The sequence below is a fragment of the Penicillium nucicola genome (assembly GCF_028828085.1).
Source record: "Penicillium nucicola strain IBT 29836 chromosome Unknown utg000001l, whole genome shotgun sequence".
Classification (NCBI taxonomy): Eukaryota; Fungi; Ascomycota; class Eurotiomycetes; order Eurotiales; family Aspergillaceae; genus Penicillium; species Penicillium nucicola.
The window spans coordinates 1,758,296-1,773,115 of NW_026643125.1; the positions used below are offsets into that span (position 1 = coordinate 1,758,296).

At 51.6% G+C, this 14,820-nt stretch overlaps 8 protein-coding genes across 8 annotated transcripts; 3 read left to right on the forward strand and 5 right to left on the reverse strand.

Moving 5' to 3' along the window:
• Window position 1: 1 nt before the first annotated feature.
• On the reverse strand, window positions 2–1,016 carry N7511_000674 (alpha/beta fold hydrolase; the record flags this gene model as incomplete). The annotated part of the gene is made up of 3 exons (XM_057123099.1): window positions 2–184; window positions 238–591; window positions 651–1,016. The coding sequence occupies 3 exons, from the start codon at window positions 1,014–1,016 to the stop codon at window positions 2–4; spliced, it is 903 nt and encodes a 300-aa protein (XP_056988832.1).
• An 830-nt stretch (window positions 1,017–1,846) lies between these two features.
• N7511_000675 (uncharacterized protein) lies at window positions 1,847–2,791 on the reverse strand (the record flags this gene model as incomplete). The annotated part of the gene is made up of 1 exon (XM_057123100.1): window positions 1,847–2,791. The coding sequence occupies one exon, from the start codon at window positions 2,789–2,791 to the stop codon at window positions 1,847–1,849; it is 945 nt and encodes a 314-aa protein (XP_056988833.1).
• Window positions 2,792–3,730: 939 nt separating this feature from the next.
• Window positions 3,731–7,756, reverse strand: N7511_000676 (uncharacterized protein; the record flags this gene model as incomplete). The annotated part of the gene is given in 3 exon segments (XM_057123101.1): window positions 3,731–5,664; window positions 5,676–7,623; window positions 7,712–7,756. 3 exon segments carry the CDS (start codon window positions 7,754–7,756, stop codon window positions 3,731–3,733), a joined length of 3,927 nt encoding a protein of 1,308 aa, XP_056988834.1.
• A 537-nt stretch (window positions 7,757–8,293) lies between these two features.
• N7511_000677 (alpha/beta fold hydrolase) lies at window positions 8,294–9,517 on the forward strand (the record flags this gene model as incomplete). The annotated part of the gene is made up of 1 exon (XM_057123102.1): window positions 8,294–9,517. The coding sequence occupies one exon, from the start codon at window positions 8,294–8,296 to the stop codon at window positions 9,515–9,517; it is 1,224 nt and encodes a 407-aa protein (XP_056988835.1).
• Window positions 9,518–9,820: 303 nt separating this feature from the next.
• On the reverse strand, window positions 9,821–10,672 carry N7511_000678 (copper acquisition factor BIM1-like domain-containing protein; the record flags this gene model as incomplete). Its single annotated transcript, XM_057123103.1, has 3 exons — window positions 9,821–10,030; window positions 10,082–10,395; window positions 10,456–10,672. The coding sequence occupies 3 exons, from the start codon at window positions 10,670–10,672 to the stop codon at window positions 9,821–9,823; spliced, it is 741 nt and encodes a 246-aa protein (XP_056988836.1).
• A 690-nt stretch (window positions 10,673–11,362) lies between these two features.
• N7511_000679 (SRR1 family protein) lies at window positions 11,363–12,438 on the forward strand (the record flags this gene model as incomplete). Its single annotated transcript, XM_057123104.1, has 2 exons — window positions 11,363–11,837; window positions 12,041–12,438. The coding sequence occupies 2 exons, from the start codon at window positions 11,363–11,365 to the stop codon at window positions 12,436–12,438; spliced, it is 873 nt and encodes a 290-aa protein (XP_056988837.1).
• Window positions 12,439–12,980: 542 nt separating this feature from the next.
• N7511_000680 (uncharacterized protein) lies at window positions 12,981–13,340 on the reverse strand (the record flags this gene model as incomplete). Its single annotated transcript, XM_057123105.1, has 1 exon — window positions 12,981–13,340. The coding sequence occupies one exon, from the start codon at window positions 13,338–13,340 to the stop codon at window positions 12,981–12,983; it is 360 nt and encodes a 119-aa protein (XP_056988838.1).
• A 273-nt stretch (window positions 13,341–13,613) lies between these two features.
• On the forward strand, window positions 13,614–13,844 carry N7511_000681 (uncharacterized protein; the record flags this gene model as incomplete). The annotated part of the gene is made up of 2 exons (XM_057123106.1): window positions 13,614–13,757; window positions 13,779–13,844. 2 exons carry the CDS (start codon window positions 13,614–13,616, stop codon window positions 13,842–13,844), a joined length of 210 nt encoding a protein of 69 aa, XP_056988839.1.
• Window positions 13,845–14,820: the final 976 nt, after the last annotated feature.

Genomic DNA, 14,820 nt, shown 5'->3' on the forward strand with positions numbered 1-14,820 from the left:
TCTACGCCGTCGAGCCGTATGTCTGGACCATCGCCAACAAGGCCTCGTTTACTTCTTTGGGGTTAGTAGCATTCAGATAATGCGCGCCGCCCTCGATCATCACGAGTTTCGCATCCACCGACGAGGTGAAACGCGTGATGTGCTCCGCCGGCACGATCGTCGAGAACGGAACATCTTCGGTGCCCTGATGGGTGTGTCAATGCGCAGATCTCCCACATGGGGAAATGCCAGACTCACCTGCAGCCAATGAACAGGGCATTTGATATCACCGATACGAAGCAGCAGCCCGTCCCTCTCCAGCAGGCAATTGAGCGCCATGCGGACCTTTTTCCGGCCCTCGTCGCCCTGGTAGACGTCTTTCAAAGTCTGCGTCCAGAAGGCGGATCGCTCGGCGGTGGCAGCGGCACCAAAGCCAATCCCACCGACCAATCCACACCAGACATCATCCACCACAAAATCGGGTGTAGCCGAGGGACTAGTCCACTTCTCATAAAACACCGTCAGATTCGCCGCGGGGTCCCAGCATTGCTTGGATCGCGATTCCGGGGATTCATAGTCCATCGACGTTCCCAGAGGCATCAGACCGACAATCTAGCCAATATGCAAGGTTAATTTCTTATTTATCCTCCGGGTCAATCGGCAGTGCATACCCGGTCTGGGGCTAGAAGGGCCATCCGAGTCACGATCCACCCGCCCTGACTTGTGCCTAGAGCGAAGGATTTCTGAATCCCAAAGTGGTCCATGACCTGCAAGGCCATGTGGGCAGAATCCCAGTAGGTAAAGTGCTCGGATGGGGAACTGGTCGCGCCATGGCCGAGCGGCTCAATGGCCAAGAGGTTCATGGCGTCGTTCAGGGCATCGTTGGTGAACTGGTCGTGGTACAGAGACACGGTCATACACATGGAGTTAATGAGCACGCATGTTGGCTTGGAGGGATCGTATTGGCCCTTGGCGAAGGCGTATCCGGCCTTGACGCCGCCCAGGTGGGGGACTGTAATCGTTTGCGTGGCAGCCATATTTCGGTAGTGATCAATAGTGGCAGTGATTTTGAGATGAATGGTTTGGGGATTTATCTCATCCTTCCTGGGGGGCGGTAAATATGCCGCTTTACCTCGGAGGTTAGCCGAGTTTTGGGCCCCCCTGGGATTGGGATTGACTGCAAAGTTAGTGCACGGAGATGGCTCGGTTTTTGCCCTGAACCGGAGAGTGATCTCTAAATGAGCGTTTTGTGGAGTGTCTTGGGTTGGGATTGGCCTCGTTCTCGAAGGATCAATGACTATCCGAAGTGGGGGACCGCCCTAAGCTCAGTCGAGTTACAGTACAAACGCCGTGTCTGCCAATTTCCGAGACATTATTGGCACCTGCCAGAGGGCGAACCGGAACAATCGCAAAGCCATCCGGCTTGGAATAGTGGAGAAGAACCCTAAATGGGAATGGCAAAGGTTGTGGACTGATGCGTAAGAGCTGGATTGTTGGACCTTGACCTTAAGACTACTGAAGATCGTATGGACTGGTTTGAAAGGAAGGTGGAGAGCGAATGGCGAATGAAGAACTGATTTGAAGGCATTGACCAGCTTGATACTTTCCGCTCTTGGCGTTTCCATTTGCCTTGGCCTTTGCCAACTAACCGAAATTACATTCCTCTCCTATTTACTATAGCGAAGCGATATCAAAGGGTCCCTGCTGCGCATTTAAAGCCGACAAGGTCTGCATTGACTAGGCCATATTGAGACTAGCCGTGTTTCCAGCACAAGAATTAGTGAAATGCATACATTTCTACTGCTAATGTGCATAGTGAATCTCGACATGGAAACACCAACCACATCCATTCATCCAGAAACAGCCCTCAATCCAACTGAACAGCAACCACCTGCCCACCATAAGTATACCCCCCAACGTCCCCGCCCCGAGTAGTAACATAAAGCACGCCCCCAGGGGCAATCTGCACAGAAGTAGGCCCAATCAGATCCAAACCATCCCCAGCCTCAACAACAACACTATACTCGCCATCGGCAGTAACCCTAGCCAGAGAATTCTCCGGCTGCGCAATATACGCCGTGCCCTCAGCATCAATAGCAAAATCATCCCAGTCCTCACCAGCCGCCGCATCCAGACGCGCCAGGATCTGCACCTGACCAAACCGCCCTCCGTCACCACTGACGGGGATGCGCGCAAAGATGTTCAAAGCACTATTAGTGAAGTAAACAAACCCACCCACAACCTTGAGCCCGTTGATGCCGATGGGCAGGGACGCATTGCTCGGGGCAGCGAGAGCAGGATGCGTCAGGACAATGCCTGACACGCCGGTGCGGGTATCCACGCGGAACAGAGAGCCGAGTCTCGAGTCGGCGATGAGAACGATGTGGCGGTTGGCGGGGAGGGAGGCCATGCCGTTGAGCATTTCGGCATTGGGGATATGCGCTACGATATCGACGGCGGGGAGGGCGCGGTCGTCGCTGAAGTCGACGGTGTAGAGGGTTTCGTTGTCATAGTGGTAGGACCCGCGGATGCCGCCTACAATGGCATATTTGTCGGTGTCTATGGCGGTGATGCCGCAGATTGCGGTGGCGCCTGGGAGGGCGGTGACTAGGTTGATTTTGGGGGTTGGGTCGGACGGGTTAAGGGTGTAGAGGCGGCCTTGGTCGAATGTTGTTAGGAGGAGGTTGCCATTGGGCCGGAGGATGCTGTTCTCGATGTCGACTGGGGTGGTGAAATTGGATAGCTGAGTGATTGTTGTGGCTATTGTTGTGCTGGCCAGAGCGGTTAGGGTTAGGAGGGATTGGGGGCGCATTGTGGTCTTCGATTAGAAGAAGGACTGGAGTTGCTTTCGATTGAGGGCATACTCCTCTATTTGAATGATATTCTTCATCTCGGAGATAATAGTGATCGGCATGGAACCAAGATCAAGATGGGCAATCTGGACCGAGTGATGGAAGAATCTATTCCAGGTCTGTATGTTGGAGGATCAAGTCAGATCCCTCTAATCTAAATTGATGTTGGAATTTCCGGGAACTATATGATCATCGAGACTAGAATGTATCATTTTAGACAATGGCCCTTTGACAGATGTTACCCTAGGGTGACTACAGCTTACTGATCACAAGTATGAGGAGAATCAACATCTGATCTGATTAAATAAATCTATAGCTTACTGTCTATGACAACCAGATGAACCCCCAGGGATATACTTAACATAGCACCGGTGGGCAGATGAGAACGGTAATGAGGCACAGGAAAAACGAGGGGAAATAGTACATGGGTGTGGGGAGAAAACGAACGAGGGTATCATGAAGGTGAGTGAATGAGTCCAATAAGCCACACCTGGATATGAGAGCAGCGAAGGAAAAAGAGAAGGAAAGAGGCCAAAGAAGGTGAAGGGAATAGAAAAAGGTGTGAAAGGCCAAGTAGCGAAACATCTCCTAGTCCAAATGAGAAAGAGAGAAACGTGGGACGACTCCCACAAGAAGAAGGTGCCAAAAGGGATACAAGTAGACAACAAAGATGGCGTATATCGGTCATTAAAAATTAGATGACGTCGAAGATCGAATCAAATTTTTCGACGGGCAACAGTAGCCACTGGAGGCTATAAGACCTCTCGCGCACGCAAGATGAACAGAGAAAAGAGGGAAAATCGAAAAAATAACAAGAACAGAAAGAAGAAAAATTGCGAAAGAAGGGTATTAATAGACATTATGGACACCGATCTGGGCTTTGACGAAAATAAATCCAATCAAGCCTTGAGACCAAACGCCTTCCTGAGCATTGGGAATCGCTTCTTCCGTCCAGAGCCGGCAATCACAACATCGCGTGCTGAAGGCCCGTGGTCATCCGGATTCGAGATCTCCGACGCGTTGTCATTATACGACTCTGTCCTGCTCTCACGCCGAATTGGCCCAGGCTGTTTGGCAATAGGAGATGCACCACGTGTACTATCTCCGTTGACAAGAACCGTCCCATTGCTGGTGGGTGCAGCATTGATTTGTGACTTGGATTCCTCGACTTGTGGAACGGATGATGGAGCGGTGGCGGTTTGCTCTGGAACTGATGGCAGAGTTTCTTGGTCCGCTTGGTCAGGGTGGAGAGGCCAAGACGGGTCTGTGGTGTTTCGTTTGGAATTTCTCTTTACTAGCTTGGAGTGGTGAGGTTGCTCAGGACTTCCGGCTGTAACGGTTGTCACAGTATTACCATAGGCTCCACTGGCAACATGATCTTCACGCAGTTGATCGCGTTCCAGACGCGATCGCTCGAGATGTGTGTCTCTTCGCGAGGGACTTTCAACATCGGCCTTGCGGATCTTGTTTTCAATGTTCTTGTCTTTTTTCAGACCAAGTCGTGTGAGAAGACCTGGCTTTCGTCCACGTGGAGGCGACAGGAGAAATTGTTCCAGATCTCTTTGTGACATTCCGCGCTGTTTAGCGACAGCTGCCATTCCGGACATGCTCCGCGGCTCGTTCCCACCGCGAGATCCGGGAGGAGTAATAACCGACCGCTGTGCAGCAGCTGGCCTTGCCTGTTGTCGGGCGCCTTCCTCCGAGCTGTCGTCCAGCTCCGTCGAGTCGCCATCGTCAGCACCTTGGCGACGGGGGATACCGCGGACCGGGCGCATGGTCTTGTTGCCAGGATGTTCCTCGTCGCTGGATTCGAATCGACTTTGGAAGGTATGCGCGCGAGCTCCATCTTCCTCGCCATCCGAATCCGCAAATCGGGTAGAGCCGGCAGCCCTAGGAGGCTGCTTGGAGACCTTTGATCTAGGTGCTTTATTGTTCGTCGAAAAGAACGAGTACCGCTCGTTTCCAGCACCACCTGTTCCTCGAAGAGTCTTGCGCATCGTGCCGGTTCCATTGGACGAACCGGCTGACATCGGTCGATAGTCAATTGGTGACTCATTTCGTTCGGCTGGGGAAGCACCGGCTCTCATTGTTCGTCGCATGGCGTGCGCGCCATCTCCGCGAGGGGAAGTGCGCTTGAAGCTGCTGGAAGAATCGCTTCCACTGGACAGTGTTCGGCGCGGCGCAGGTCGTGACTTTTGGAACGCAGGACCAAGGGACATGGGACGTTGTCTGCTCTTGCCATCTCGCGGAGAGCTCTCATTGCTTGAGAAACGAGGATCTTGCACACGAGATGTTGGACTGACTGCAACAGACAACGGACGTTGTTTCCCATTTATTTGTGTTCGGGAGGTGCCATTTTTAGGGGCATCAAAGTTCGTGTTAATCGGAAGCAGTGGGTAGGCAGAGTCAAGATTGCGAGCTTTCATCGGGGAAATAGGGGATTCCTCTACCTCACGACTGACTGAGTCTTGGGTCGGAGTCACGGAGCGCACCTCCCCCGCTTGGTCAGTCACGTCATGCGACTGGGTATCCACGATGGCAGTTCTATCCGAAGCCTTCGGTGTTGCGTCACGGCTCTCGCTTGCGGTGTCGAAAGCTGACACCGACCTGGGGGCTGAGCGACTGTCGACAATAGCATTGATTGATCCGAATCCATCGCCGTCAATATCCTCAGCTGCGTCGCTGTAAACACTATCACCAGACTCCCCTTCGGTGTCCACGTCGTCCAGATTTGGAACAGCACTCGCAACAACAGCTTGGGCACTGGTTTTCTTTGCGGTGGATTTCAGATTGCGGTCTGAGTTGGAGGGGGGAACCCGCCTGGAATCCTGTACTGATCCATACTGGATCTTTGCTGCTCAAGACTTCGCTTTGGGCCTTCTAGGGGGGGCGTAGCTGGTTCCACGGCAATGGCAGGCACGGCAAGGTCAGAGCTCACACCAGAGTATGGCTTCTGGTCTGCGATCCCGATGGGATTCGGATCCTTGTCTGCGCTCAACCTGGTACCCAGAGTATCTCCATTCACAGACATTTGCTCCAGAGGGCTGACATTACGGGGCTTGAAGTATCCGTGATCTTGAGTTTTATGGAGCATACCCGCGATGGCATGGTCATTCGATAGTGCCACAGGTTGAGCGGCAACCTCATTCTCAGAGGATGAACTTGAGTCGTTGTCACTGAAATCAGGAATGGGCGATCTCTGGAGAGTACCCTTTCGGTTCCCTCTAACGCTACCAAACGATGGAAGAGCTTGTCGGGGCTTGATGACCGCATTAAAACCGTCGGTATGCGTAGCAGAGTCTGAGGTCTTCTTGCCAAAGAAACTCATGCGAGTCTTGGCTTTGCCGCCGGGTGGTGAATCAGGTACATATTCCTCTGGTGAGGTGGGAGGACTAGCTGCCACGCCTACAACCTCAGCTTCATCGTCGAAGCTGACCTTGGGGGGCTTCTTCTTAGAACCAAAGCGAGACCCTTCGTCCGATGCCACTGATGTACCTCCATCCGATAGCTCGCTAGCCGCGTGCGCTCGGTTCGTTGTGCTGAGGTTTCTTTCCGGGGATAGAGAGCTGCCTCGAGGATGCTTTAAGGCGGACTTGAACGGAGACACTGAGCGGGGAGGAGGTTGGTGAATTTGATTTCCCTCATCGGCCACAGACAGTAATTGCGAGAAACGCGCACGGCCAGGGCTGTTCGACTGTCGGAGAGATGGGGGTTGACCCGCTTTCTCTGGGACTGCTTCCAGGTGATCGGTTGTTGGTGATGAACTCGCCATGCGGTTTCTTCCTTCCCTTATGTGAGTATCAAGAGGCTCTTCTGTATGCTCTGTTTCCTCGCGGACTGTTGACGGCCATCGCTCAGGAAGAGTTCGCGAAGACTGATGCTCGCTCTCCGATATGGGGGTTGCTTTTTGTCCCGTATTGTCGGCAACTTGATCTAGCTCATCTTCGGTCGGTTCATCGTGAGTTTTCTCAGTGCGGGTTCTCTGCTGGGGACTACCCTTTTGAGGGCTGAGTGCTTGAGCAGCAGCAGAAGCAGCCAATGGACCCCTGACCTGATTCGTAACCGGGGCTTCCATACTCCCAGAGGCTCGAGCCCTAGGCTCTCTTTTAGAAACTCGCTCCGGCTCTTCGATAGGAGCCTTCTGTAGGGCACCAGCCATATTCAGCGGTTCGGTTTCGGACTCTTTCGTAGGGGAAGTCGGCCGCGAAAGATTAGGATAGGAGAAATTGGCCGAGATGCGACTCGCGGATCTTTCAAGCTCTGGCACCGTCCCAAGAGTCGTCACGCGTTGGTGTGTATCAATATGGATAGGCGAGCCTCGTCCATGTTCTCGATTCGCCCTTCCAGCCCGTGGCGGAGACGATGGAGGCGAGCGCATCGACGGCCCCATACTGATTGCCCGACTATTGGGAAGTTTCCGCGGTCCATACTGCGTCGGGAGACTCGGCAACGGGGGCACATCGATTGGTCCAGAGCTTGTAGCTGGGCGATGGGGGGATTGTTCGCGGAAGGTACGTGCAGTCATCGAGCTGTTACTGCTCGAGCGGCGCAGCGTCCCACTTACGCTTGCTGAGCGACGGCCGCCAGCAGGGTTGACCTGCGACTGGGTCGAGGCACGCCTCTGGACCATGCGCTTTGTCTCGACATTCCCGATGGATGTTGGGGTTGGCGTGGAGTTGCGTAGCGCTGCGGCAGCTGCCGCGGAGGACAGACTGCCTGTTGACGGCTGAGATCTTAGGAAGGCATGACTGGCGGCGGACTGGGCGGATTGCGACGCGGGCGGAGAGAGTGGCTGGTTCAAAAAAAAAGCTGTTAGTCTCATGCAGAGGTGCAGGTACCCGATAAATTGCAGGAGCTGGGACTCAACGCGTAGAACACACCTGATGATGGGCAGAGGCACTTCTTTTGCGCCGGCCGAAAACCATTGTTGACTTGGAGTGAGGTCGTAGCGATCAGGTGGCCGGCCGGACACTGCGTTAGGCAGCGCCGGGGTTCCGAAATTGAAGTGGATGAAGTGGATGAGGCGATCGAGTGGATCTTAGATAGATCGTGGTGATGATAGCTCTGAAGCTATAGGGGATTGGAAATGGGAGAGGGGAGCGGCAAACTCGGAGCGATCGACAACAGGCCGGGAGTCAAGGAGAAAAGAAAGTAAGGATTGAGCCAGGAATTGTGGCTTGTCGCAAAAAGGAAAAAAGTGGGAAGAAAAGCGTGAAGTTGCAGAAGATCTGAAGTTGCGTCATGACTTAATCAGGCACCGAGGTGTGTTTATGCTTTCTGGAGTTTATGCTGATAGTTCTTCCCTTCATCTCACCCTCGGCTTATAAAAGATGCCCCTATTTCCCGTATACTTAGTGCTAGACTCCTGGACTCCTGGACTGCTGAAATCCTGAAATCCTGAAATCCTGATTATCCTTGACTCCTACGACCATTCCCCAAACTCAAATCAACATCTCCCAATCATGACTACAAACACCTCCCTAGCACCCCTCCCCCTCCCACAGGGAGTAACAAGCCGCTATATCCAAACAAGCGATCTAAACTTCCACATATTAGAGGCAGGAAGGTCACAACCCGAAGCCCCCCAAAAGCCCCTGATAGTACTCCTTCACGGCTTCCCTGAAATAGCCTACTCCTGGCGCCGCGTTCTGCCCAAGCTCGCTGAAGCAGGCTACCACGCCATCGCTCCGGACCAGCGCGGCTTTGGGCGAACAACAGGCTGGGACACAAGCAGCTACGACAATGTGGATCTTGCAACGTTCTCGTTATCCGGTCTAGTACGGGATATCGTGCTGCTCGTGCATGCGCTTGGCTATCGATCCGTGCAGTGTGTTGCAGGACATGATTGCGGTGCTGTTTCGGCTGCTATGTGCGCGCTCATGAGGCCTGATTTCTTTCGTTCAGTTGTGCTTATGAGTCACCCTTTTAATGGGAGTCCCGAGGTGCCATTTGATACTGCCAGTGGTGGTGGGGATGCTGGCCAGAGCCGTGTAGCACATGAAGGTGCTGGTGGTGCCGAGGGCTCTGCTGCTGTGGGAATTCATGAGGCTTTGGCGGAGCTGGAGCACAAGCATTATAAGTGGTATTATTCGACTGCACGGGCCGGTCCTGAGATGTCGGATCTGGAGCCGGAGGAGATGCATCGCTTCTTGCGAGGGTATTTCCATTTGAAAAGTGGCTCTTGGCCGGGGAATAGACCTCATCCGCTGGACAGGTGGTCGGCGGAGGAATTGGTAAAGTTGCCCGGCTATTATATTATGCCTTTAAATGAGACTATGCCTGCCACGGTGGCCATTGATATGGCCGAGGAGCCGACGAAGGGCATGTCTTCGCATTCATGGCTACCAGATGAGGAGCTTGCTGTTTATGCGGCTGAGTATGGACGCACTGGCTTCCAGGGCGGGTTGAACTGGTATCGTGTGCGCACAGCTGCTGGCGGTCGATATACTAAAGACTTCGAGGTCTTTGCTGGAAAGAAAATCGAGTCGCCTTGTGCTTTTATCTCTGGAAAGCTGGACTGGGGTAATTACCAGGAGCCAGGTGCCATTGAGAAGATGAAGAACGGCGTCTCGTGCGCGGACCTTCGGATCTTTCGGTTCCTGGATGGGGTTGGACACTGGACACCCCAGGAAGGCTCGCAAGAGGTAGTGCAAACGATTGTCGAGTTAGCTGGAGGCCTGAAGTAGTTACTAAGTGAGTACCCCATGTGGCATAAACATATATATACGGACTATGATAATTGCAAAGCAACATGGTTGTGAGAATCGTCATATTTAGGGAACATATTCGTTCTGTGAAGTAGTATAGAGCCCCAACACCAGTCAACGCCAATAAGAGTTCAAAGACCCGAAGCATCAAGTATAAATCCCATTCAAGACATGCAGTATCATCATTGATTTTGAAGCGTCATAGATTAATAAAAGCAGGGGTATGGCGCAAAAGAAAGAACAGCGAAGCGCGCGTAAATGCAATCAAAATTCGGACCGTCTCTACAGATACATCCCGAAGGCGACAGCAGTCAACAACGGTACGAGGAATCCAGCGGACATCTTCGGGGGCTGGAGCATGCCCGCACCAGAGCCAATGGAACTGGTGGTGTACATGTACTGGAAGCTGAGGTCTGAGGAATTGAAGCAGTTGTCGCGAGTCACTTCCTCGACAGAAGCATCGCCATCTTCTGCAAACTCGATGTCCACGCACTAAAGTCATGTCAGTATAACCAGCCACTTGACCAAAGGAGTGACACATACATTGAACAGGGCAGCACCATGCTTGGCGGTCTCAACGACCTGGATAGTAGCATAATCACCAGGGCTAACGGTGATATTGGCAGGCAGAGGAACCTGTGGTAGACACACGGAACCCGGGTATGGATTGTTGCTCGGGCCCGTGATTTGGAAAGGCGATACAACGGGGTGGCTCATATTATCCGGGATCTCGCCAAATCCAAGGTTGACATAGATCAAGGCAGTCTGGTGGCCCGGAAACCAGCCCGGCTGGAAGGCGACAGCACCACCGCTGACAGGCCATTTGGTTCGGTTGGTTGATCGGGGCATGCCACCACCTTGCAAAATATGGGATTAGTGGTGCTGACATGAACATGGTCGGAATCAACTGGTCTTACATGGGTAGATCCACTCCATGCCATAGGGGAAGATGTACGAGCCATTTTTCACGTCGTAGGCCACACCCAGGCCATTCGCCTGCTGGACTGTTCCGTTGGTGTGAAGGTTGTTTCCTCTATAACCAGGGTATGTGATGACAGTGTGAGCTTGTGCCAGGCCTAGACATAACAGCAGGAGGACAGAGGCCCATCGTGGTACGGATTGTTGTAGGCTCATGGTGAGAGGTATGAGACGAGGTGTCGTCCCGAATATATAGGGCGGCAGCAAGAGAATGAAACAATCAAATGGAAATTGCTGACAGTCTCAGACTCTCCTTATCCGATCGTAGGTCAAAATGAAGAGAATTGATGTCAAACCAAAACCACAGATGAAGCTCCAGGACCAAGCCACGGATGATTTTCGAGGGCTGATCGGTCTTTTTGAGGGGGAAGACATTAGGAACGAACCAAATGTGACTTAGCCTGCAGGAGTGATTGGGAACCAGTGATGAGTAGCAGGGGTAGCCTGGATCATCACAGCCAGCTGCAAGTGCCATCACTTAGAGCGTGATACTGCATGGTGATTTGCTGACAGGGAAGCGCCCAGGGAGACACTAATGTCCAGGAGGGGAACAACGGCGCTTACGGTGTGAACATGAGATGCAGTGGTACTACTGTAGATGGCATCACGAATAGTACAGTAGTGGTGAGTTAGTGCATTTGATGTTAAGTGTACAGTAAAGGCCAGTATTCCAAGGTTCTTACAAGGTGATCACTCACTGAACACTGATTTACTAAGAAACTCATCTCGGAATGCCAAGCCTTCCCCCGCAAACTCCAAAAAAAAAAAGCTTCACCAGTGAATATGTTAGTCTCACCAAGCTTATATCGTTGATTTACCTTATCATAATTAACCCCTATACCAACCATGCCGAGCTCATCGCGACGAACAAAACAGCCTCAAAAACGAACCCAAGTGACCGACGAGAACGGCTGGACCCATGTGACAAGCGGCGGAAACGTGCGGCGCGTATTGCGCAGCCGGCCAGACAGCACGAATGGAACATCCGACCCATCCCTAGAGCCTGTGTTAGCTCCTGCAGAGGCACCAGCTCGACTGACAATCGCCCAGTTGCAGACCCAGTTCCAGGAGCATAGTGAGAGATGGGAGGGGTCAGAGACTTGGGTCAAATTGGCGGGGGTGTTGGAGAAGAAACTGAGAGAAAGGCGTGAACAAGCTTCCGCTACTTCCCAATCCGAGTTGAACTATAGCCCTGTGGACGCCATTGTATGCATTGGGCTCGGAAGTCCGAGTGGGTTCCTGCGTGATGGCTGGACTGATAGGCGGAGTGTGTCTATGTACCAGCTTGCTGCCTTGGTGAGCATGAAGGATATGGTTGCGGGTGAGTTTGTGTTCTTTCAGTCTTTTTCTTCCGAGCTACTTTTTATACTTGCCTGGCTGTGTATCCTCCCATTCTCCCGTGTCGAACATGGTCTCATAACTATACTTCGACCCTTCCCTCCATCTACCCACGTTATACCCTTCTCCTTTTCCACACCAGCTCTTCGCTCAAACAAAGTACCATGCGAATCTAACAACCCTCAGCACAAATGAAAAGCACTTCCACCTCCCAATCTCAGCCTATCAAGGTTTACGCCCAGGACCCCGTCTTCAACCACCTGGACCAGGCTCTCTTCACCGAGCTCAACATTGAAGTCCTCGCCCACCCCCAAGCGTTCTCACACATTACAAAAAATACCCTCCTTTTCTGCCCAGGCGCAGAGAAGAAACATCTTGAACTTCTGCTACCTTCCAAGCCATGGCTGGTTTTCGGTGGCCCACTTGAGCATGCAACTGCGGATGCTGGTGGAGCTTTGCAGACCTTTGTTGATTCCACAGGTTCATATTGTCTGCCTGAATTTGGGCCCTCGGAGCATGCCTTTTGGAATATGAGGCTGTACTGGGTTGAGAAAGAACGTGAGGAGGAACAGAAGAATGATTGATTTGCATGCTTTGCATTGGAGTTTTTATTGGATTTTGGGCTTAGCATAATACATAGAAAGGGGTCTCTAGATGTAGCATTGGTTGGCGTTGGATTGTTTGATTGTGTTGTGACATACCGAGGACGATCCTTAGGATATAAAATGATACCACGCTCAATATCCATTGCCTAGTTCAGTATAGCAGCCTATTTGGTTTTCTAATTTCAATATATGTGTGTTGAAAAGAATAAAGTCGTAGCTGCTAGTCAAGAATGACGTCAAATCACCAAACGATGCTCAAATATATAACAGTCTAGTATGATGATGGTAAAATATTCTTCCCCAAATATCAATATATATACCAAATTCCAGATAGCATTGCAGATCCAACTCCATTCCAAGGAAACATAACCTAGAGCAACATCGATATAAGTCCAATCTCAATTCCTATATCACAAAATAGATCGAACCCAAACAAATTCCAAGACCGAGAAGTGTATTGACACAAGGCGAACCAAAGAAACACCTGTAGACATAGTGTTACATCCCACAAGACTTGTAGTCTAGGGAACATTCACGTTCTTGCAACAACCGGCGTTCTTATGCGCACAGATTGGACATGTTTTCTCTGACGCAAGAGCAGGGTTGACCATATTATGACAGCCGCAGCAGTCCCACCAGACCTGTACATGTTGTCTTGGGGCACCAGTCGAGAGATATCCAGGTGCGAGGAGCAGCATAGTATCCGGAAACGCGTTTAATGTAGATCGCACACGATTGACGGGCGAATATGTCAATGTATCCACATTGATGGGACCAGACTCTGTCATCTGATCGATCGAGTAATCGCTTAAGCCACAAGCTATGCTTGGCCTCGGGGCAGCCTCTTCGGTATAGAGCATGTTGAACATAGAGGCAGACATTGCAAGATGATGGTAAAATTAATAAAATAGATGTGTTGGCTTTGGATGTTGAATTGTCGAGTCAAGGAGCTTAGCTATCGACGCAAGTATAGGTCTGATATAACAGCAAAGACGTGATAGTTTCGATGTGAAGTAAGTTGTAAGTGATGAAGCTTGAAGACGAACTCCAAGACAGCCGTAGCGACCAATCTTTATACACACGAGATCAGGAGAACAAGACTACTAGATTCAAGCCTTTCATCATAGCAACTGCCAACACACAGAACACCCAGCATGAACAGCCACAAAGCTGAAAACCCAGAAGAGACAGGTCGCAATATCAACTGGGTAAACACCGAGGGAAAGCATCATACAAGATCGTCAATGCTCAGTGAACCGAACGCAATTCAACCACCGAACGAACGAACAGAATCCGTTGTACGTAGCCACTCTATACAGATCACCCGCGACCCGGGCCAGACACAGCCGAATCGCGCCTGGCTACTCTCGTCACCTGGGTGGTAGTCAAGTTCGTTTGTTGGCAACTGTACGGAGAGGATGAGGTTCAAAAACGATCGGTCACCTCCGTTAGAAGATCTAGAACTGCTGTTCATGACGTGGTTCCCATCATGGGCGTTGTTAGGGCTTGACCCATTCCCAACAGGCGGGCCGGATGGTGGCTTAGAGCGCTTGGTGGAACCATAGCCAAGTTCCGTCTGAGAATTGCTTATTGGCTGTGATTGTTCTGGCTTGTTTGTGTTGCTTGGGGAGGTCGCTTGTGGGGAACTATTTTCCTTTGCCTCGGTTGGGGCGTCTTGCAAGCCTCCCGCGGGTACGAGGCAATTTCACCAGGGAGCATTCGCTCTGTCTTATTGTTAAGGCTCGCCTCATTAACTGGGTGTATTGGGGTGGACTCTGACGTTGTTGGGAGACATTGAGGTCATGTGCAAGGGCGTTTAATCTCGAGTGCAAGTGGATTTGCAGACTTGCCCTCTCGCATTGTTGTTCCTCAGGATGGAACACAGTCCAGTGTCAAGTCCTTTCACACCGCTGTTTCTGCATGGCTTTGATTGTGCTGAGGTGCTAGAAAGTGGGTAAATGCTGGGTAAACAAAGAGTTGCCAAAGTAGGAGGTCAGCAAAGCAAAGACCGAATACGTTACTTGATGGCAGTCTAGTGTTCTTTGGGCCTCAGATCCACGCATTCGGGCCCGAACATTGAGAAAAGCCGAGATCTCGGGACTTTGTTGCTGTTTCTCGAAGAATGAAACCACACAGTGCTCTGAGTACATCACAATGTAGCATCTCTCTCTCTATCCAGTAGCCCCTCACTGAATTGAAACAGTCCTCTATGTTACAAATATAGTAATGTCATTACATTCAGTAGTGTCTGCTTGTACAGCGCATACCTGTGTGGTTCGAGGCCCAAAAAGGTTAATTGGGAGGAAAAGAGACCCAACTAGGGTTATAGAAGTAGCGCCTCGCCTCCCGTCAGCCCTTTTT